This window comes from Peromyscus maniculatus, chromosome X (assembly GCF_049852395.1).
Source record: "Peromyscus maniculatus bairdii isolate BWxNUB_F1_BW_parent chromosome X, HU_Pman_BW_mat_3.1, whole genome shotgun sequence".
NCBI classification, from domain to species: domain Eukaryota; kingdom Metazoa; phylum Chordata; class Mammalia; order Rodentia; family Cricetidae; genus Peromyscus; species Peromyscus maniculatus.
In genome coordinates this window covers 49,329,490-49,353,287 of record NC_134875.1, presented here as the reverse complement: position 1 = coordinate 49,353,287, position 23,798 = coordinate 49,329,490, and the positions used below count along the sequence as shown (strand labels likewise).

The following is a 23,798-nucleotide window of genomic DNA, read 5'->3' as shown; positions in this document are numbered from 1 at the left end:
CATAAAGAACTAGGAAATATATGCTAGCCTAGAGTACGAAGGCAGAAAACCTTTTAGAGATTGTCATGTTTAAACCACATTTAAACCCCAGCTGGGGAGCAAGCACTCACTGCGAATTCTGTCTGCCTGTCGAATCTGCTGCAGAGCTTTCTGAATGCTTTGGCTGTCTTGTCCTGTGGTCAGGACGACCCCTACAGGTAGGCCGTGGCTCTGAAGAGCACTTGAGACTCGATTGGCTGTGTGCACCCAAATGTCTTCATCTGAGGAAATAACCCCAGCATGAGCCCACTGGAAATACTTCATGACAGTTACAAGCACCCGGATAGGAGAAGGGAGTGTCCGAGAGAAGGTCGGGTGGCGATGTTTGTTATCTAATTCATGGTTCACACAAGCCCAAGAGAAAATCCCTTTGTCCCAGCTGTTTCCCAAGAGTGAGGCTGCCTCACAGTAGCCAGGGTTGGCAGGTCCAACAAATCCGGAGGCCATCTGCTGGTGGGAAATGAAACTGGAGAGGGCCTTTGGAGTCTGGCAGTCTTCATTAAGAATCACATATTCGAACGTGTAACTCCCGTCAAATGACACGTCCCGGCTGATTCGTTCAATTGCTAAAGCAGCAGCAACCTCAGGCAGGGCCTTTGAGAAGAATGGATCACATGTCCAGGGGCCTATGACCCCTATCTTGTAGGGGAGTGCTCGCACAGACTGTATGAGAGACAACAGGACCAGGAGGCACACGTATTGTAGGATCTTGGAGGACGCAAGGCCATGATGTCCTGACAGTCTACTGGAAATGGTAAACCAGGACAGAAGTCGAGAAAAAGACCAGGGTCCGAGGAACATAGCCTTGCTGCCTTCCAGCAAGCTAACAATGAGATACTGGAGGATTACTCTGCCCTCTGGAGATGGATAGTAGTGTTTCCGAGTGCCTGTCAACCAGAGAGAAAGGTTAGTTACCTGATTTCTGCAGTCTCTCAGGGAAAATCACTTCTGAAATACAGCCTCCCAAGTTGAAATCTTCCTTTCTCCACCCCAACCAAAACTTTGCCTCATCCTGTCCTCCTCACCTCTGTAGACAGCATCTTCTCCATCCACTGTTCACTCACATGTTTCAGTCAAAACCTGTAACTATGGAGGCTCCTTGTTTGCTAGCCTCCACATTCAGTCCACCACCAAGGCCAGTCGATTCAACTTTAATTATAACTGCCCACCTCACAATGTTCTCATGACTACATTAGGTAACATACGGGAAGTGCTTATAACATGGCCTTGATAATCATTAGAATTATATTTGGTGGTGGTGCACGCCTTTAATCCCAGCACTCGGAAGGCAGAGGCAGGCAGATCTCTAGTTCGAGGCCAGCCTGGACTACAGAGTGAGTTCCAGAACAGCCAGGGCTGTTACACAGAGAGATCCTGTGTTTGAAAAACAAAAACAAAAACATATTTAGTGTACTATTATAGTCATGATGGTTTAAAAAATGTCCATGTGCCCCCATACTGCCTTTCTAGAGATAGACAGGTGAAAACAGATAATAGCAGCACCAAGGAAAAAGAGCTGTTTGAGGTAGCTCACACAGAAGAAAACGAACAATTGTCTCAACTCAGAGGTGGGGAGAAGAGAGGTGGGGAAAGGAGAGAGCAGAGGCAGGGGGATTATAAGCACTCTATATTTCTGGCTGTCATAAAGATACCTTTTTTGTTTGGTATCTCCGTACTTACAGCATTTTGTACTTTCAAGCACAAGAGAGGAGGCAGAGGAAGAGAGGGAACAGAGAAGGGAACAGGAGAAGGGAGGAAGAAGAGGAGAGAAAAAGGTGATCTCTCTAGAATATGTGTTGAAAAGCTAAAGGGAGCCAGATAACTGTGACTCACGGTAGAGAGTCCCATAAGGCTTTCATGGCTTTCCTCTTTGCTGACAATATGGAGAACGAATCAGAGTTTAAAATATGTGTATGTAGCTGAGCATGGTGGCGCATGCCTTTAATCACAGCACTTGGGAGGCAAAGACAAGAGGTCTCTGTGAGTTCGAGCACAGCCTGGGCTGTTACATGGAGCAATCCTATCTCAAAGAAACAAAGTCTACATTAGATTCCAGAATTTCAAAGCATTTCATCTACCTACCTAGATTTATAGAATCAATCAAGGCAAAGGCCGGATGACTAAGAGTTCTATATGTCATGATTTTTCAAACTTCTGACACTGTACATGGCATTGTCATCTACAAAGTTCATGCTCGAGAAATGTGCAATCCTGTTATCCACCCCCAATCACAAAATAATCTTATAACATTTTAATGCATTTAGGATTTGTTTTGGTTGGGCCAACTTCCCAGCTCTCCCTAGCTGCATGTCAGATGTGCCTGCTAGCCGTGGTGTGGAGAGTGGGCTGGAAGGCTGGCAAGACCAAGAACAAGACAGTGCGGAAGCACCCATATGAGCCATAAGAGACCAAGAGCAGAGGAGCAAAGATGTAATTATAGGAGAATTCAGATGAATTTCTCCCAGATGAAAACAATCAAGGAAAATCTCCGAGAATCCACAAGACTTAAAGGAAACAGGTCATAATGAAGACTTACAAGCCAGTAAGGAAAGAGAGAAGCTTATTGTGTGCATGATGAAGCTTGGAGGATACAGAGCGTTTGTCAGTACCACACTCTAAAATCAAGTAAGTAAAAGACATCTAGGGGCCCAGGAGACTTAGACCCAGAGAGTAAGGATGCAAGTCTGAGGACCATAATGAGAAAACATAAATAAATAAGGATGAATTAATGATTTCAAGTCAGCCAAGACGACAAATGCAAAAAGCTTCAGTCCCTGCATCTCTTACCCCCTCTCCTGTTCTTCTTTCTTCATGCTCTGATAAATGTCACATCGTTCTTCTGACGCATCATCTGACAAGCCTAGGATCTGGAAAATACCATGCCTTCTGTGTGGAATCCCCGCTTCTGTTTTCCCATGCTTCCCTTCCAGGCTCTTTTGATGAACTCTATCTTCAAGAACCAACTGAAGTGTTCCCCACTTTGTGCTGCTACCTTAGGTAACGCTCCCAGGTTGAGTTCAATGCACCCATATTCATAACTGTGAGAGAAGGCATTACTCTTGCCCATAGCTCTCTATATTTCTGGCTGTGATAAGGATACAGACCTGACTGATGGCTCTGTACTTACAGATGTCGCAGGGAATAAGCAAGGATGAGGGCAGCAGTGTGGAGAAGAGAACCCACTGGGCCAGGAGTTCCTAAAGCCAAGTTCCCAGCAAAGAAAATCAGGTGCGTGTGTGTGAAAGAAAAAAAAAAAAAAACAACATTCAAGTTGACTCGAGGCCATGAATGCCCTCAGGAAATAGAATTATACTCACAACTGTGATCACAACATTTAGGAAATTAAGAAAAAAAGACTGCAGAGGGTTCAAGGATAGCCCAGTGTACAGACTGAGACCCTGTCTCAAAAGAAAAATTTTAAAAAGAACTATACATATATTAAAAAACATTAATTGATCAAGAGAGATGATAATGACGAAAACCATTAGTAAATACTTGCTTGAATCAAATATCAAAATAATGGCTTGGCTCTCCCCAGGGCTGATAATCCACACAGCTGTGCACTGATCAGGCCATGCTATTTTTTTTTTTTTTTTTACTAACTGTAATCGTTTTGCCTATGGTAGCCCTGCTGGATATAATCCTGCCTCCAACTCCTAATTTTGTGAGAAACTCTAATTGGGGCGCACCTGGTAGATTTTAAAGACCCACCCAACTAGTGTGGCCGACATTCACACACCAGGGCAGGCTGCTTTAAATGACAGTGGAGAGCAACATGGGAAAGGAAGCCGTTCTGAAAGGAACATGCCGAAGACTGAGGGGTGTGAGGGTCAGAAAGAGACTCCCAACTGCTTTAGGGGTAGAGGAAGGAGCTTCTGGGATGGCTGCAAGACTGAAGATCTCAGATCCATTACAAGACTCTGAAAGATAATACGGTCTAATCTCTCGTCCATAAAAGCCCACACCTGGTCTGTGTGCTCTGTGGAAGCATGTGGGTCGGACACAACCGGAAGGATAAGGTGTGGGCTACAAGCTGACATCGAGTAAACAGCCACGGGCTTCTTTTCCGGCTTCTTCCCAGTCCCAGTGGGAGGGCTCCCCGTTTCAAGTATGTTTTGTGATGAAGATACTGAATTATAAACTCGTAGCTTAGAGGCCCTCACCCTTCCAACCACCGCGGGTGGACAAGGAAAGCAACTCCATGTGGCAAATGGATCCCTGTTTCCAGTAATAAGGTGAAGAAGCTGCTGTCGCTCATATGTGGCTTGTGCGTTCCGATGAAGCATCATCCCTGGTGTAATGGTGTTGTGCTAGAACTCTGGAGAGGTAAGTGGGACTTTAGAGGGACTGACAGGCTTTGGAGGGACATAGTGTTCACAAAGGGATGAATAAATTCTTGGGAGAATGAGTGCATTCTTACAAAGTGCGTCCCTAGTGGTTTGTGCCATGTGATCTCTTAGATGTGTTCCTACCGTTCAATGTCACCTGAAATGTTACAGTTCACCACGAGGCCCTCAATGGGTGCAGCTGCAGATCTTGAATTTCCTGTTTCCAAAGCTGTGAGCTTAATAAACATCTTTTTTATAAAGTACTAAGCCTCAGATATGTTGTCATAGCAACACAAAATGGACTATGAAGACAGACAATTGGTTCTTCTAACGCAAATATACCAGTTTTATGAGTTCTTTTCCATAACCTGTAGATTTAAATTAGAAATCAGCACCCAGAATAATAAAGGCTAAAATGTACTGAGTTCTTAGTATGCGAAAAGCACTAGGTTATACCCCTTGCATCTATTATCTTATTTTAATAAGAACTTAATTTACAGAATTCATTATAGCACTTAGAGGTACCTGCTGTCATAATTAATTATAGATGAGGAAAGAATACTGAGAAAGAACAACTTTCCTGGGGGTGCAGCATAGTAGACTGAGGATTTCCACCGCCGTTGATTAAACACTGTGATCAAAGGCTTATATATATCCCCTAATCTATAAAATAACTGAGATCCCCTCATTATGCCTTCGATTCGACTCAAATTGAATTTTATTGACTCATTTGTGGTTTAAGACTTCCTTAGTCCTCCCCTCTCCATGAAAAGAATAAATTAGACAAAGAGGTAGAGAAACAAAGGAAAATTCAAAATTCACAATCTAAATAGAAGAAGCCTGTAATTTGAGTTTGATCCTAACCCTGCCACAACCTGACTTGAAGCAGACTGTTGCAAAAGTGGAACTGGGCGGTCACTAGTTAGACGGCATTATAGATAAAGCCTGCATTGGTGTTCAGGAATGGAAGTCTTAGAAGTACATCCCCCAGCGCTCAATTTCTTCATCTGGAAAACGGGGTTAAATATAATCTATAATCTTTTGAAGAGAACTGGTTAAATACATTACAATGCTAAGCACACAAGTGTCTTTCCATAATGCTGGTTCTTCCTTGCTGCTAGCGAAGTGAATTGTATTGACAATCAGAAGGCCAGGTCTCTGCATCCAGCTCTGCTAGTGACTCACCACGCAATGGTCAACAAATTGCTCCCCGTTTGGCCCTAACCTGGACCTTGGGATCTTCAGTTAGCTGTCTTCTCTGGCATACACGGATGCTGGCTTCCATGCTTCTTCCAGACAGTTATTCCAAACCACTCCACTATCAAAGTGCTTGCTAGACCGCTCAACATCGCCCTGCAAAAAGCCTCCAGCTTCTAAGAGGCTTCTTCCTCAAGTTTCAGCCCCAACCCTTGTCCACTGAGTTCCATCTGGCAGATCCAGTTTCTTACTTTTGATTTATAGCCCTTGAGGAAGGACCTAACATGTGAAGCCCGCTCTCCCTCCCCTTCAGTGCGATTTATACTATGCTGACAGCTTGGAGTCCTAAAGCCGTCACTTATCATCATTGTTCCTACACACATTCAGACCTGAGCCCTTTGCACTGTGCCTGGAACATAGGAAATGCTCAATAAATACTTGTTGAGCAATTACGAAGAGGAAAAACAGCAGCAATGAGATGTTTTTTTACATTGCTGTGTTGTTGAAAAGGCCCTAGTTCAGACTTGGGTCAGTATCTGCCTTTCAAAACTATCTGTGAAGTGAAGTCTGCCCCTCAATTTTTTTTCTCAATTCTTGCTGGCTACTCCATTAATAGAGAGCAAAAGAACTCTATAGAAAACTCTCTTGAAATAATCTACATGGATATGTGAGGAATGAGAAGATATGATGCCTTCTCTTTCTCCTCTCAAGCGAGGTGGTAAGGACACTTCGTGCCAAATGATCAGTGTCTAGTTTGTCATACTTTCAAGCCCAAGTTGTAGGTATGGGAAGAGCATCCATGTTTTGAAGAGGAAAATTAGAGCTTGTAAATCAAAGACATCTGCTGTCCGTTTTAGTGCACGCCTGGCACGCTAATGGTATAATCCAAGTCACTCTTCCCAAGCACAATGCCTGACCCATCTCAAATTCTAAAACATTGGCTTTTCTTGAAGTATTTTTCAAAGTTTATATGCACTTATAGCATAGGCCCTTCCGCCAGCCATGGGTCAGAAAGTGCCCCTTGCCCATCCCTCCCAGTTACTGATGCTCTTTTCCTTCATTAACGGCAAGGTTAATGCTCCGCCAAGCTGAAGATCTGCCCTCTCACTCTTTCTGGCATGTGTGTCGTGCATTAAGCACCACAACTAACTCTGCTGGGTCTCCCTGGAGAACCAGAATTGTCTATGTTGCTATAGTATTTCATCTTGATTCCCCAGCTCAAGACTTTATGGGAGGAAAGCTTATTCTTTAAAAAGAATCAATAGAGGAGTGAAAGGAGGAATGGAAAGGGGAGAAAGTGGAGATAAGAAGGGGAGGAAGGAGGAAGGAAGGAAGGATGCCTTCACCTGTTGGTTTTGATTTAAAGACAAATTATAACGCTCTTGTGTAAAAGGCTTTTGTCTATAGCCTTCAAAACAAGCCTGCAGGAAGGTCCCCTAGGGTTAATGGGAAGCATACACATAAGAAAAATGAAATCTCAAGTTATGAAATTTTGGAACTAGAACACGACTAACCCACAGTTCTGGGGTCGTTGCCTAGGTAACTCAGGTATGAAGACCTGCACGGGAGTCAAGCTTCCTCACACAGTGCTTAGCAAATAGGGATGCACCATCTCCTTTCCGGTACTTTTCCCAATCTGCTGGACATACGCGGAGAACGACTGTGACACATAGAGCTGAGGAAAACGGCTCCTCACCCCAGCTTGTCAAGCTGGGGACTTCTCTGGATGATTGAGCTTTGCAGTTACAGCCTGAATCAAGTTAACAGCTTGGCTAAGACAACATCAGGAAGAAATAAAAAAGAATCATGAGAGAAAGTAAATAAAAGCTTGGAGGAGTTTTTAAATCCAGATCTTGATTTAAACGCCTCTCTCTCTCTTCCTCTCTCTCCCTCTCCCTCTCTCTGTGTATCTCTCTCCCTCTCCCTCTCCTCTCGTCCTCTCCCTCCCTCTCTTTCCTTCTTTTATACCACATATCACAGTAAAAGTAATGTATCTCAGGCAGCGTCTGAGCTCACAAGTGGGCTGTTTGTCTTCCCCTGTCACTGTCTCTCCTATAAACAAGAGTTATCAACTCCTTACCATGTAATTCACCATTCAAATATCTTCAGTGGACAGCCTGCACATGCAGATGCACAGCTACTCCAATGCATCCATTTCTGCACATCTTCTGGGCTCTCAGAATCCTGCCAAGGACTCTGGTCTGTTGACAAATTCCATTGAAAGAGTAAATGACTGTGAGGCATAGTAAAGCTCTGGAAAAGCACCCGAGCATCCCCACACCAAGACCTGGATTAGGATTTACAGTGACACTTCTAATCCTTTAAAGTGATCCCACCTGTAAGAGCTGACCTAAATGCATTGACCCAGAGGCTAATAATGAGAATCCTCTAGATATATGTGTCCTCCACAGGCTACTGCCTTCTTCTACCTTTCTAGGCAGACTCACATGGCCTTGGATTTTGCCTTTTGTTCCTTCTGTCTGATACCTACAAAGCTCCCCTTCCTCCAGGACAGCTAGCTCTAAATGCCAGGACACGCATCAGCTGTGTTTCTGGTCCAAGATATGAATGATAATCCAGAGTGGCTCCCTGAAAAATTCAAAGTACAGGAAATTTCTCTCCCTCTTGCACCTCCATTAGGGGCCTGCACTTCCTTTCCTTCCAAAGGGGGTTGCTAACTTCCCTGTACTCCAGTCTTCCTTCTTCCTCCTCCCGAGTTCAGATCTGTGCTTTTCCCCACCATCCCTCTCTCTGCGCGCCTGCGCACCATTTATTCAGGGCTCTACTCTGGAATCTGAAGTTTAAGAGTTGAGATATTAATGAATAAAAATGACTTCTATTAAGTAATGGTTACTACATGAAAAACCATTTTTTACAAGAGCTTACTTTTGGTATAATTCACCTATCATATCTACTCTCATGAAATGTATGATTTAGAATGTTTTAGTATATTCACAAAATTGTACAATCATTACCAGTCTCTCACCCCAGAACAATTTTCATTTTCCCCACACGGAAATTCTATGCCCGGTTAAAAATCACTCTTGATTCCCCTTTCCTCCTCCTTTCCTCCTATGCCTAGTTAACCACTGATCTGCTTTCACTTTCTGTGGCTTGCCTTTCCCGGTGGACAGCTCATATAACTAGAATCATGCAGTTCGTGGTTTTTTGCATCTACCTTATTTCACTTATCATTATAGTTCCATGATTCATGCTTGTTCTATCATTCATGAATACTTTACTCCTTTTTACTTAAGTGAAATTATTCTCTGGGCATTTGTGTGTATGTATGTGTATGTGTGGCCATGTGTGTGTATATATGCAGAGACAAGAAGTTCACTGTCTTCCTCAGTCACTACCCACTTTTTTTTGGGGGGTGGGGGTGGGGATACAGCATTTCTCATTGAACCAGAATTTGGTTAGAGTGGTAGCTAGCGAGCTTTGGGGATTCACTGTCTTTGTCTCACTAGCACTGGGATTACAGGAGCACGCCACTATGCTCACCTTTTTATGTATGTTCTGGGAAATAAACGCAGGTGTCCATGCCTGCACCGTAAGCAGTTTACAGACGAAGCCATCTCTGGAGCTGCAATTGCAGAGAAAAATTTTAGGCAGGCTAGGAGGTGGTAGCACACACCTTTAGTCCGAGCATTCCGGAGGCAGAGGCAGGCAGATCTCTGTGAGTTCAAGGCCAGCCTGGTCTACAGAGATCCAGGACAGGCACCAAAACTACACAGAGAAACCCAGTCTTGAAAAATAACAACAAAAGCCATGAAGTGGAAATAATATTTCCTTTTCTCTTTGGTACATACATAGAGAAGTTACTGGGCAAACATATTCCTGTTAAGCACCTGCAGAGGGCGCCCATTCTTTCCTTCTACCTTTACATAAATTCAGGGGATTGAACTTGGGCTTCTAGGCTTGTAAGTTCCTTTACCTACCAAACCATCTGGCTGCCCTGTATCCTTCCTTTGCAATTACAGTTACAAAGAAAAGAAAATACAGCTCTTTACATTTACTGTGTTTCCTGCTAAACACTACAGGACTTCAAAGACGTATATCATGGAAAAGTGGCAAAGGCCTTACATGGCATTAGAGAGCAATCCTCATATCCCTTCATGATGGAGATGCAGGTTGGAGCATGGACTATAAAAATAGATCCCCAGTGGCAAGTCCCTAGTTAGTCATCCAGAATGAGGCCTTGGACATGTTCTTTCTTCAAGTCTGGAAATCTTGTATGAACCTGGGGAACATGTTTGGAAAAATAAGTATAAAAGAAAAGGAAAGCTGCTAGACAAGATGTTAGACAACTTTCTACACCCTCCTATTTCCAATGAGGGCTCTTAGTGGCAACTTCCAACCCTTAGAAAAGGTTTCATATGACTTTATGCCACTGAAATTTCTTTTTTAGAATATTTTTGAACAATATTTGCTATCTTTATGTGTATGAGTATTTTGTCTGTGCACCACATGCATGCAGTGCCGATAGAGGCCAGAAGAGGGCGTCAAATTGCAGATGGTTGTAAGCTGCCACGTGGGTACAAGGAATTGAGCCTGGGTCCTCTGGAAGCAGCCTGTGCTCCTAACTGCCGAGCCCCATCACTGAAATTTCTTTAGCCCATTCCGTAGTAATAGCCAAGGTCTCTCTCCATTTATCATGCTTATCATGCTCGACAGGAGGTATCAACAGGATGTATCTTTTAAAAGGACAGTCTGGGGTCAGGAGCAATATCACAATTACCAATTACTGTACACGTCCTCACAAGTGGCACTGCAAATGTATTATTTTGCACAACAACCTAAGACACAGGGACAATTCCTAACCTCATTTTACATGTGGAGAAACTGATTAAGACCATATAGGTTATGTTGCTTGGCTAAGGTTACACAGGAATTCAGGGAGTGTGGTTTAAGAACTTAACACTTAATAATTTTGCTATATTGCTTCAGACTGCACAGAAACAGTAGGAAGGTAATTTCTATGCACATATTTTTGTGCACATATATGTATTTATCTATGACATTACAAATGGGCTTGGTTTTCTGCAGTTTTACCTGGACAGATGGAATTTGGCTCCAGCTGTCATAGTCAGTCCAGAAAGCATGGCCAGCATAGAGCTCAGTGCTGCCCTCTGGTGGCCAGCTTCAAAACTGAAATTATACTAAAGCTGTAATGACAGCACATAGCCACAGGATGTCACTATTATATCATCATGACTATAAAAATTCCTCTAATGTGAATTTTTAATATTAACAAAAGGGTTCACATGCTGGTTATGAAAACATTTTGTGAGACAAAGCAGTGAAAAAATCATTAAAATATTTTGTTTATATTGAATATCGGATATGTGCGTATTTGCTTTTTTGAGACAATTTGCTACAATGCAGGCTGGCCCAAATTTGTGGCAATCTTCCTGCCTCTGCCTCGCAAGTGCTGTGATCAGAGGCGTCAGGCACCGCACTGAATTTATATTTTATTTCATTTCATTTCATTTCACGAGACAAGATCTCATGTAGCTTTCACTGGCCGGGAACTGTGTACACCAGGCTGGCCTTGAATTCACAGACCTGCCTAATTCTCCTTCCCAATTGCTGGGATTAAAGGCATGCACCATTATACCCAGTGCAGTTATTTTTTTAAATATGACATTACAACATACATGTTCTCGTTAAAACCATTGGACCTACCTTCAAACCGTTAAAACTGGACCTACCTTCAAACAACAGCTCTATCTTTCCTAACTTTATGAACTGAGATTAAATGTGTAAATTCCTTAAATTGTGAGTTTGCTTGTGGGGATTAAAGATGGTAAGTCTAGTACACAGCAAGAGCTCAAACCATGGCGTTTCTGATCAAGGCCTTGTAAGTCTATGGTAGGCCCTCTGCACTTTCGCTTTGGGAGGCTGTGACCCATATCTTCTCCCACATACACTGATGTGAAATGCTAAACAGATAGTGAAGAAGAACTTAGAGGCCTGGGGAGATGGCTCAGCACTGGCTGAGCACTGGCTGCTCTTGCAGAGGGCCAGGGTTCGGTTCCCAGCACGCGTGTGGCCACTGGTAACCATCTGTAACTCCTGGCTGGGGCCTCAGCATCTGCCTCTGTCCTCAGAAAGCAGGCATGCGTGCAGTGCCCAGGCATCTACGCGGGAAAACACTCACGTGCATGAACTGAAAGCAAATCTTTTATTTACAAAAGAAGAGCTTGAAGAGTTTTAAAGCTTTGACTTTACAATGTATTGCTTGTCCGTTTTTCGGTGAAACTTACGTGGTTGTTCTTTGAGACTCATTCTCATGTATAGCCCAGATTGGCCTCAAATTGTTATGTCACTAAGTATGAAACGGAATTTCTTTTTATTTTATTTTAAAATTTGTTTTTGAGTGTGCATATGTGTGTGTGTGTGTGTGTGTGTGTGTGTGTGTGTGTGTGTGTGTGTCAGAAGACAGCTTGTGAGAGTCAGTTCTCTGCTTACACCATGCAAGACGTAGGTAGCAAACTCAAGTCATGAGACTTTGAACTAAAGTTCAAAGCACTGAACCATCTCATTGGCCCTGACACTGAACTTGTGATCCTCCTGCCTCCACCTCCCATGTATTGAGGGTATATTTATACTTCTCAGTAGAAATTGTATATACTCAGTAATTCTTATAAACTTACCATTCAACCAGCCATTTTGACAAACTACTGAATCTTTCTGAGTTTAAAATGTAAGCATTCATAAAAATCAATGCACTGTATGTTTTGACATTTACTTAACATTTATTGACTTGGATTTCAGAGTTATCTTGATGTGTTGAGCCAGTGACTCCAATAACTTTAGTCAAGCTTCAAACTCCTTTGCAGATTCTTGAGAACTTTACAGACCTAAGGCATTGTGCCTATGATGTTTGAAAATCAAAGCTTCTGGTTAATATCATTATCATGTCCCTTATACATTATTTTTATGGCCACAGAATATTTGTATATATTCCAAAGTGGGCTCATCTATTTCCTATTATTATAGTTTTAGGTTTTGTTTCCAATTTTCCCATTATAAATGATGCTGCAATGTGCAATCTTTAAATATAAACCTACTTACAATACATTAGATGATTACTTTAGGACAGATTCTCAGAAGTGAAATTTACCACATCAGTGAATATGAAGATCAGTTATAGTTCATAGCATATGTAATTATTTTACAAAACACTAGGACCAATTTGTGCTCTCATCAATAGCAAATAAAATAAAAGTGCCCATTCTATGGCTTCTCAATAGCTTCATGGACCTTCCAAAATGACATTTTGTTTTAGTATGTATTTTTATAATATGTGATTTAATTTAAAAAAAATCTGTGTCTATGATTTTGTAAGCCAAACGCACATCTTGTTTGGTGAATTATCTGTCTTTTTCTGTATCTAAGGTCCAAGAGTAAGCAGAGAATGCCCCCCAAATTAGTATTTTCCCGAAGTTATGTAAGACTGTACAGCGAGGGGCCTGTGAAATGGCTCAGTAGGTAAAGGCACTTGCTGCTAAGACTGGGGGACCTGAGTTCAATCCCTGGGACCCACAGGGTGAAAGGAGGGAACTGACTCCCATAGGTTGTCCTCTGACCTGTGTGTGGTGGCACACGTATGACCACATACACACACAGAGATAGATGTATGTGTACACATGCACACAGTAAGTAAAAAACAAATAGGACCAAGAAGTCAGTTTCCAGAAAGAAGGGGAGCTCATCCAGACAAGCCCAACTTTAAGCATGTTGGTTTTTTCCCCTGTATGGAATTTGTCAGCCTGTGGTCCAAACAGATGCTAAAAGGGGCTTCAAAGAGGCACAAAAGCCAGAATAGCTTTAGGTAATGTCTGCAAACTCAAGAGAAGAAAAATTGGAGTTGGAGGTGGCCCGAGCCCTGCTAAGATGTGAGCAGCCTTGAGTCTGGGGAGACATAGAAAGATGGAATTGGCGCTAAGCACAGGCCTGGCCATCTGTTAACCTGCCAGCCACGTAGCAAAGAGCAAAAGACCAGAAATAAAGACGAGTGGCTAAAAAGTAGTGTGGAGCTAGCGAATGCTTCACAAAGCTACCGAGGAACTTCTGGAAGAACACTGACTCTGGGAAACAGCCATCCCTGCATCTCAGGTTGTGTCCCCCTTGATCTTAGGAAGGCACAGGTTAGGGCTGGAGGGATAGCTCAGCCGTTAAAGGCTAGGCTCACAACCAAACACATAAGGAATGCACAGGGTAGATATAAATGGAGTCTAGCAAATATTGTGACCTTGCCTCCACTCCCATCCCAGAGGCTGTAGTGACTCAAATCACTTGTATTTCTGTCACTTTGGAAGGACACAAGGCGTCTGTATACTTTTTCAAGCACAAGGGCACAAAGTCAGTATTAAAAAACCTGAAATATCAAGAAACAGCACCAAGAAGAAGAAAAAGCACAGGCAATATAGACAGACTCAAGATGACCCGGTTATTGTAGCGAAATGGCATGGGCTATAAACATAAGAACATAGAAGACAACACACTGGATTTCACCAGAAAACATAACTGTAAGAGAAAATCAAATGGAAATCCAAAACTGAATAACACAGAAAGTGAATTTTTTTAATATTTTTATTTTATAATTAACTTATTTTCACCTATCAGCCACGGATTCCCCCATCTTCCTTCCTCCCACCCCCCAGCTCTCCCCCCAATCCATCCCCCATTTCCCACTTCCTCCAAGGCATGGTCTCCCCTGGGGATTCAGCTCAGCCTGGCAGATTCAGTTGAGGCAGGTCCAGTCCCCTCCTCCCTACACCAAGGCTGAGCAAAGTATCTTAGCATAGGCTCTAGGTTCCAAAAAGCCAGCTCATGCACTAAGGACAGGTCCTGGTTCCATTGCCTGGGGGCCTCCCAAACACCATTGCCAGTAGTCTACAGTCAGAAAGTGAAACTATAAATTCAAGAATCATATTTCGTCCAAAATAAAGCCCAAGATTTACCAATATGTTGTAGGATATGACAAGTGCCAGCTGTTCTCCCTTTTGGAAAACTGTCCTCCCCCCATTTCTTAGAGTATTTAGGGACTGCCAGTCTTCATGCCCTGTCCTCCTCCTATTCGAGTGTCGGCATGATGACCTACCCAAATGAAGTGAGCTGTCCTCAGAGTTTTGACCTTGAACTGAAAATACACAATGAACTAGTTCATAGTGCCAGTGGTGCCTTGGCAAAGTAGTCCATTGTTTTCCTCGATGTAGATCCCAGTAGATACTGTGGTTTCTATGTTTTCTGAGACCAAATTGTTCATTGTTTTTCCTGACAAAAGTTGACCCACCCTCTTCCAAATTGGTTCCTTGACTAGTAACTATATTAGTTTGTATAAGTAATAAACCAACTCCCACACCTCTGTGGCTTAAATACGTAACTCTGTCAATTTCCTAAAGGAAATGAGCTAGAAGACTATGCTCCACAGCTACCTGGTTCCACTTTGGCTATGCTCTACTGTAGACCTTAAGAACTGTCTTAGTTAGGGGTTCTAGTGTGGTGAAGAGACACCATGACCATGGCAGCTCTTATAAAGGAAAGCACTTAATTGGGGCTGGCTTACAGTTCAGAGGTTTAGTCCGTTATTATCATGGCGGGAAGCATGGCAGCATACAGGCAGATATGGTGCTGGAGAGGTAGCTGAGAGCTCTACATCTGGATCTGCAGGCAGCAGGAAAAGATAGTGAGACACTGGGCTTAACTTGAGTTTCTGAGACCTCAAAGCCCACGACTAGTGACATACTTCCTCCAACAAGGCATCACCTCCTAATAGGGCCATTTTCATTCAAACCACAACAAGAATCATCTACATTTAACTGGCAGGATCAAGTGTGTGGGGGGGGTTCTATGGAACGTGGAATAGTGGAAATATGGAAAGTGAATAGAAAGCATTTCCATTCACATTACATTGCCCAGAACTCAGGAATGTGGCAACGCAACACTTTGCAATAAGGTGAGCCAAGAAATGTAATCTGCATAGGTTTCTGGAAAGAGAAGAACTTTGATGCATTAGTTTCCTCCGTTACATGGGAGATAAATTCCAAGCCATCTACTCATGATGCATAGTACTGAAACCTGCATAATGTATTTTCATATACATAAATACCTATATCAAATTTAATTAATAAATTAGGCACAATAAGATATTATCCATGACTAAGAATATAACATATAAATATAAAATATAACAATGGTATCAACATACTGAGATAAAACTGCCAGGTCCATTATCTTTGTACTTTGGGAACATTACTAAATAGAACACAGGTTCCTTGAACACAAACAATGGCACACTGTATGTAGTAATCAAGCTGATAACAAATATTGCTACTAAATTCATAATCAGACGATAGAATGTACAGGCTGTATACACTTGACAAATAAATTATTCATGTACCAGACAAGACAACACAGGATGGCATAAGATTTCACCACACTTCTCAGAACTGTGGACAACTTAAAACTTGAGGATTATTTTGCAAATTGTCTACATAGTGTTTTGGAGCACAGTTGACCATGAAAAACTAAAATGTTATAAAGTTAAACTGTGGCTACAGGGAGATTATTGCAGTGATGAACCTCTTTACTCTATACTGTAGTCAAAGTCATCTGTCACTTGCTAACAAAGAACTACAGTCAAGACAGTGAGGGTTTTTTTTTAATTTATTTATGTATTTATTATGTATACAGTGTTCTGCCTGCAGGCCAGAGAAGGGGGTGCCTGATCTCATTACAGATGGTTGTGAGCCACCATGTGGTTGCTGGGAATTGAACTCAGGACCTCTAGGAAGAGCAGCCAGTGCTCTTAACTGCTGAGCCATCTCTCCAGACCGGGAGGGTGTTTTTTAAAACAGAGTCTTGTTATATAGCCCTGGATGACCTGGAACCGGCTATATAGACCAGGCTTGCCTTGAACTCATAGAGAGAACTCACCTGCCTCAGCCTCCCTAGGGATGAGACTAAAGTCATGCACAGGAGATAGGATCTTAACAGACAGAGCCTGTGAAGGGGAAAGACAGAGGGGAGTTAGTGTAAACAAAGAGAAAAAGAGCGCTGTCTGGTTTGACTGGAGCACCTGAATGCATATTAGAAGCAGTATGAAGCAAGGCTGCAGGAGATTGGGTCCTGCATACAAGACTAAAATCTGTAGACGGGGAATCAACAAATGACAGCCAGCCTCTTAATTAAAACAACAACAAAAACTAGGTATTTTTTAGCTATTCTTTCATAGATGTGTATAATGTATTTTGATCATATCCACCTTACATCCCTCTCCAATTCCCCCTAGACACCTCCCTCCATGTCTCCCTCCCAGCTTTCTTTTTGACCTCAAGTCCCCTTAGCTCTGCCCACATGTGTGCGAGTATAGGCCAGTCAGTGGAGCTTGTTGTCCACTGATTTCTGAGTAAAAGTCTGGTGGAGCACATTCATGCCTAGTTAATTGGATATTGCCTATAGATGCTATCCACAGATGATTCAGTAGTGACCACACGGAATATACAGCCCATGAAGCCTAAGAAGATTTGCTGTCTGGACTCTGACAGAACAATGTTATCAACACCCCTTGTGAGCTATTGGGAACCACTGGGGGATGTTGAGCAGGCGAATGCTAAGCAAGCTAGCACTACCACGTAGATACACATTGATATGTGTGCAACAGTTTTTTGCCTTGAGCTAAGGGGGTGTGTGCATTTGTTACTTTTCTGTTGCTGTGATAAAATAACAAGACCTTTTTAATCCCACTGACCATTACTGCAATAGTAATTGGACAGGACTAGTCACATTAAACCTCTTAGACAAGGTGATTTTTATTTTCAAATTTGTTCTGAGGGAGGGGCTCTGTAACTTGAAAATTTTCAATTCTTTTTTTAATACTTGTGGTGGTTGCATTGAGGATAACTCCCATAGGCTCATAGATTTGAATGTTTCAGCACCAAGGAGTGGTACTATTTGAAAGGATTAGGAGGTATGGCCCTGTTAGAGTAGGTGTGGCCTTGTTGGAGGAAGTGTGTCACTGGGGGTGGATTTCAAGGTCTCAGATGCTCAAGCCAGGCTCTCTTCCTGCTGCAGGGGATCCAAATGTAGAATTCTCAGCTACTATGTCTGCCTGCGTGTGGCCATGCTTCTTGACATGATGAAAATGGACTAAATCTCAGAAACTGTAAGCCAGCTCCAATTAAATGCTTTCTTTTATAGGACTTGCCATGATCATGTTGTCTCTTCATAGCAATAGAACAATGACTAAAAGAACACTGGATCGCCGGGCGGTGGTGGCGCACGCCTTTAATCCCAGCACTCGGGAGGCAGAGGCAGGCGGATCTTTGTGAGTTCGAGGCCAGCCTGGGCTACCAAGTGAGTTCCAGGAAAGGCGCAAAGCTACACAGAGAAACCCTGTCTCGAAAAACAAAAAAAAACAAAAAAAAACAAAAAAAAAAAAAAAAGAACACTGGATCAAATCATCCTGTTACAGTGCTATTTAACATGTGCATTGTCTCGTTATATATAAAATTTGGTTTTTAAATGAAAATTTATTTAAAAAAGAAATAAATGGTGGGAAACAAACAGACCCATATCAATACACCAAGAAATGAGGTAGATGAAGAATAAAGGAAGATCAATGAGAAACTTCAAAATACCTTGTTGCCTGTAGAGCTAAATACAAATAAATCTGCAGTCACTGTACATACAATAAACTAGCATCTCCATTGAAAAATCAAAGGCAAAGGCAGTGAGGTGGCTCGGCAGGTTGAGGTATTCACCACAAAGCCTGGCAACCTGAGATTGAACCCCAGGACCCACATGGTAGAAAGAGAGAACAGACTCTTGTGAGTTATCCTCTAGCCTCTCCATGAGCACTGTAGCATATTTACACCCACCCACCCTCAAGAATAACAAATATTTTAAAATTTAAAGTCAAAGACAGGACAGTAAAGACTTCTTGTTCTAATCATAAAGGATTAAATTTTTATCTCATTTACTCCCAGACTATGTAAGAAAAAAGGAGGAAAGTCCCAAATAGCCAACATCAGAAATGAAAGAAGGAACATTTCAATTGATTCCACACAATGAAGGCGATACCAAGAAATTATTATGAACTAGCTGAAAGCTCTATGTGCCACTCGGGCCAGTTGAAGCCAGTGGTTCCAGCAGGGCTATCAGCGATATGTCCTGGGGGATATTGAGCTACTGACCAAATTGCTGAAGAATATGCAGAGCACTGTGAAGCTGACACAGTGTTGAAGAGGCCCCTAACTACTGGATCTCACATTCAAGTCCTAACTGGGCTCCGGAAGACCCCTGAGCTAAATCAACCAGCATCCCTGGCTGGTCCTTAACAAAGCAGACTTTCTGGACCTCACAGGGCAGCAGATTCTCCAGCGTTTACAGGGGAAGGGCTTAAAAAGTGTCATTTTTGCCATCTGTAAAGGATGAAAACATCAAGCAAATGTCCTGAGGGTCACAGAACTGAACAATTGCTGCTACTTCTACCACTAAGCAGAGAACCTGGAGTATCATGATGGTCAGTAGCTGTCCCTAGTATGGGCATCAGTGACTCTTCCCCATCTTGTCCCTGAGGCGGCAGCACCTCAGGACAGGAAGAGCTGCCAGAACGTGCAGCCAGCCAGAATCTGCTGGACACTTGTGCAGTGATGAATCCTCCGATCAAAACTGTGCAGACAGGTCTGAAGCTGGTCCCATGCAGAAACATACTGGACTACCTGGTTGCAAAGAGACCATGGGTGACTACCACCACTTCTAAACCTTCTAGTAGTGCAGGCTATTCAGGTAATCCAGAACTGGAGCTTAGGTAGTACCTAGGATATGATAGAGCCCCACCCCCAAAGAGGAAGGCTGAGAAGTTAGAGAAGACACAGGAGGCCAAGGTTCTCCCAGGCATGCATTGTGTCAATGTCATATAGTCCAATTACATGCATGGCAGTTCTTGACTTCCTCCCAACCATCACAGTGGGCTGTTGGACTCAGTGAGGCTGAACTGTAACATTCTGCAGGGCCTTCCTGCTACCATCATAGACAACTGGACCAGCCGGCTGTTACATGGCCTCCTCTGCCCTCGGTGGCTGGGATACTTGAATTTGGCACTACTACCACCAAAAACGCCACTCTTATCTCTAAGACTCAGGACCCTGCTCTGGGTAGCACTATGCTCTCCTGATACCAGCTCCTGCCACCCTGCCCCCAGGAGGCCATCCCTAGTTATAGTGACTGGGCCTTGGCTTTCTGAGAAGTCTTGCCTGTATGGCCTATTTAGATTTCCTCTCATCCTTAAGGAGAAAGTAATGCTATCTCAGAGGAATCAAAACTATAATCTCTAATTTTTTTAAATTTGCATTTAAGAATGTTTCTCTCCCTCTCTGTCTCCCATTACCTTCCCCCTTCTCCTGCCTACACCCTGTCCCTGTATTCTGAGAGTCTCACTAGCCTCAAGCACTATAACCCTCTTGTCAGAGGCACCTGAGTCCTGTGATCATTTGTGGGTGCCACCACTCCCAGCTAAAAGGCCCACCTCTTCCTCACCTTTTCATTGTGTACCCATAATATATTGGGCTCATGTGTTAAAAAAAATCTCTCTCACCAATAGGCTAGGCACAGGCAAGTTACAGACTGGAGTCCTATGTCAGATTCTCCACTGTCTCATAATCCTACAATAAATAAGGAAGAACATTGTTTCACAGTGAATTGTTACTATTGCCTGTGTTAATACTTGGGCTTGAAGGAGAAAGATGGAAGAGTGAAGCTCCAGCACTGGTTCGTCCCTCAGGCCCCAAGGCCTGTGTCTTGAATAGGCCAAAGCATCACCTGGAAGGTAAGCACCTTCTCCCAGTAAGACAGAGAAACCTAAAAGATGATCATGGAGTGCATCCCAGAATTGTTGATACCCACATACCAGCAGGCACCCAAGGGATGCTGCTATCAGAAGCTTAGATTCTAGAAGGAATGGGAAGGAGCTCACCAAGAAAGAAAGGAGGTGCTTCTGGACTGGATGGGGCTCAAGCTGGTCTGTTGATCGAACCTCATCAGTCTGATAAGGATACACTGGGATGTGAGTATAAACCCTGTCTTAGGGTTGGTTTTATTGCTGTGATGAGACGCCACGGCCCTGGCAACAGTTAGAAAGGAAAACATTTAATTGGGGCTGGCTTACAGTTCAGAGGTTTGGTCCATTGTCAGCATGACAGGAAGCATGGTGGCAGGCAGGCAGACATGATTCCAGAGAGGTATCTGAGAGTTCTACATCTGGATCCAAAGGCAGAAAAAAGAGAGAGTAACAATAAGCCTGGTTTGAGCATCTGAAACCTCAAAATCCACCTCCAGTGACAGAACTCCTCCAACAAAGCCATGCCTACTTCAACAAGGCCACACTTCTTAATAGTGCCACTCCCTATGGGTCCATGAGGACCATTTTCTTTCAGACCACCACATACCCTTTCCTTCTTGTAACTGACGGCCATCATTAGGGTGAGATTTCCACTGGTGCCTCCTGTTGGCTGCTGGGTAAGATTAACTTGCCCTAAGATGTGCCCTCAGCACTCTCTGCTTTCTGCTGGTGGAGGAGGTATTCAAAGATACGTGGCTGTGCCAAATGCAAAACACATTGGAAAGGTCAGATCAATATGTGAAATCAGCCTTAAAAAGTAATGTTCCTACCATATCCAAGAATTGTGTAAAAGAAGAATATGAACACAATTATAGAACACAACCTAGATGCCTGTCAACCAAAGAATGGATTAAGGAAATGTGGTACATATACACAATGGAGTACTACTAAGCAGAGAAAAACAATTAAAAAAGAAAACAACATAACATCTATAATTACTACAATTCACAATATTTGTGAATGAAAAAGAGGTGAAGGATGTCTATAGCAAGCAGGTAGGCTAACAGCAGATCTTTACCTCTCCTTCCATCCCTCCAAATCTAATCACCTAGTGTCTTAGTTTAGATTTCTATTGCTGCCATAAAATACCATGACCAAAAGGCAAGTTGAGAAAGAAAGGGTTTATTAGGCTTACACTTCAGCATTGCTAAGCATCACTGAAGGAAGTCAGAACAGGAACTCAAACATGGCAGAATCCAGGAGGCAGGAGGTGATACAGAGACCATGGAGGGGTGCTGCTTACTGGCATGCTTCTCATGGCTTGCTCAGCTTGCTTTCTTATAGAACCCAGACCAGCAGCCCAGGGATGGCTCCACCCACAATGGGCTGGGTCCTCCCCTAATTGATCACTAATTGAGAAAATGCCTTACAGCTGGATCTCACTGAGGCATTTCCCAACTGAGGCTCCTTTCTCTGATGACTCTAGCTTGTGTCAAGTTGACACACAAAAGCAGCCAGGAAACCTAGTTTCATCCCTGCATCTACAGCAGACCACCTGCTGTGGCCTCCCGTCCTCTCTGCCCTCACCTCCTGGGAATCTAGCAGATCTTAATCCTCCAACCTCCCTCCCCACTCATCCTGTTGTCCCAGTCCCCAACTAAGCAGTCATTCTCTAGGAACCTGTTGTACCCCTTTCGCAAAACCCCCCAGAGAGCACCAAGGAGCCAGTTTCCAATGCAAGCCCATAAGGGTCCTTTTATTCAGGTTCAACCTGGGCCGCGCTGTATAGCAGATGGAAGGAAATATGATGATGGCCATGAGTCCAAGTGTAGAGGGTTTTTGTAAGGAAAAACCACAAGCCAGGAATTGGCTACTTGGGATTGGCTAGAAGGGGCAAGGTGATTTTTTGAAACTACTGGTCTAGACTTTTATCGGGAACAACAACCCACTGAACAAGATTATCTGGACTGTTCAGCGGGATTATCTGGATATCTCCAAGGGCCATAAACCACAGACAGGATCCTGTTAAGCTTTCCTTTCCTGTATAAACAGCAGACAGGACGTCTGCAGGAGGATACTGCTCTGTATCTGTTCGAGTTATCATGGCATATTCCTGAGCCTGTAAAGTTAATTCTAGGCCTTCACATTCCTCCCTTCACAAGTACCAATGACAGGACTCAATCATGAGTCCTACCTGTCCAGAGGTTCAAGGGTATTGGGACCTAAGAACCATTAGCTAATAGATTTTTCTAGGACAGTGACATCTGTATCTATTGCCATTTTTTTAAGGTCCTGTAGTTCTGACCTTTGAGTATAACCAGATTAACATCTTATATAGTACCTCTTTGGTTCTGCATAAAGAAGGTCAAGTGTCTTATCTTATTGCAGAACCATATCAGTTAATAAATTTATCTATTGGCAACTCTGAACCTATTTTCATGGTATGTCAATGGGCATTATAGTTGGCCATCTTGCCTTTATGCCAGGGAGTTTCCTTTTGACCTAGCATTTCAGCCTTTTCTGAACAAGAAACATGGGATGATGTATTCTCTTCTGGAACTGCTTCAAGCTGGCATTAGGGCGCTATAGTCAGGGCCCCAAAAATGCTGAAAGACTGGTCAAGCCTGGGCAATGGGGCATATGTCAGAAGCATGTGGCTGTCTGACCTCGTAGAGACAGGAAACAATCACATCGGCTGGGCTGGTCCACGTCAGCTTTGAGCAAGTCTGGAGCTCACAGTCGTCTGGAGCAGTATAGTCAGCCAACTGAAGCTTGGAGGTGTCTGCTAGCCAAGTAGAGACCTGTTAAGACAAACTTAAACTAGGAACAGAAGTTAAAAATCTGTGAATTTATTTGGAATCCTTAGGCCCATACCCTTAGTAACTGGGAAAAGCAGGAGTCTCAAGACCAGGAGAGAGGAAAAAATACCATCTTTAGGAATAAGCTGTACTTATCGGGGGTCCTTCTGACCTTTGTGAAGTGGATCTAGGTTTTATGACTCTTTTAATCCTCTGCGGCCTACATGAACTATCTTACAAAATGACATAAAAGTTTTAGATACATTAGTATTACCAATCTGTACTGAAATCCATGTTGTAGACAAAGCAGGTAATGGGTATCTGTAAAACAGCAGACGTGGACTCATACCTTTGAGTCCCAACAAGAACTACAGAATTGGGTTAAAACCTTGTGTGTTTTCCTTCTGTCCAGAGAACCAGGTATAAATTGGACAGATTTTTGGCCTGATGAGAAGCACTGACTGTTTATATTTAGATATATTTAGATGACAACTAAAATAAAACTAAAATGTTGAGCTTGTGACTGAACAGTAAGTAATCATTGCTCTACTAGTTTATCAGAACTCTATTAAATGTTAAGCTCTA

At 43.0% G+C, this 23,798-nt stretch overlaps 1 protein-coding gene and 2 long non-coding RNA genes across 3 annotated transcripts in view; all 3 read right to left on the bottom strand.

Annotated features, from left to right (window-relative positions):
* Gucy2f (guanylate cyclase 2F, retinal) overlaps positions 1-2,160 on the bottom strand; it is a 98,053-nt gene extending 95,893 nt beyond the window's left edge. Inside the window, exons 1-2 of the mRNA XM_076561562.1 lie at positions 1,065-2,160; positions 111-926 (exon numbers count right to left, since the gene is read on the bottom strand). Of these exons, the coding sequence (XP_076417677.1) occupies positions 111-840 (730 nt within the window). The 5' untranslated portion in view covers positions 841-926; positions 1,065-2,160. The remainder of the gene's footprint in view (positions 1-110; positions 927-1,064) is intronic.
* A 4,765-nt stretch (positions 2,161-6,925) lies between these two features.
* On the bottom strand, positions 6,926-9,801 carry LOC143270902 (uncharacterized). The gene is made up of 3 exons (XR_013048115.1): positions 9,651-9,801; positions 9,069-9,150; positions 6,926-7,765 (listed from the first exon to the last, which is right to left on the bottom strand). It is a non-coding gene; the product is annotated as an uncharacterized LOC143270902 (long non-coding RNA).
* Positions 9,802-14,269: 4,468 nt separating this feature from the next.
* Positions 14,270-23,798, bottom strand: LOC143270901 (uncharacterized). The gene is made up of 4 exons (XR_013048114.1): positions 21,023-23,798; positions 20,743-20,834; positions 16,512-16,578; positions 14,270-15,239 (listed from the first exon to the last, which is right to left on the bottom strand). It is a non-coding gene; the product is annotated as an uncharacterized LOC143270901 (long non-coding RNA).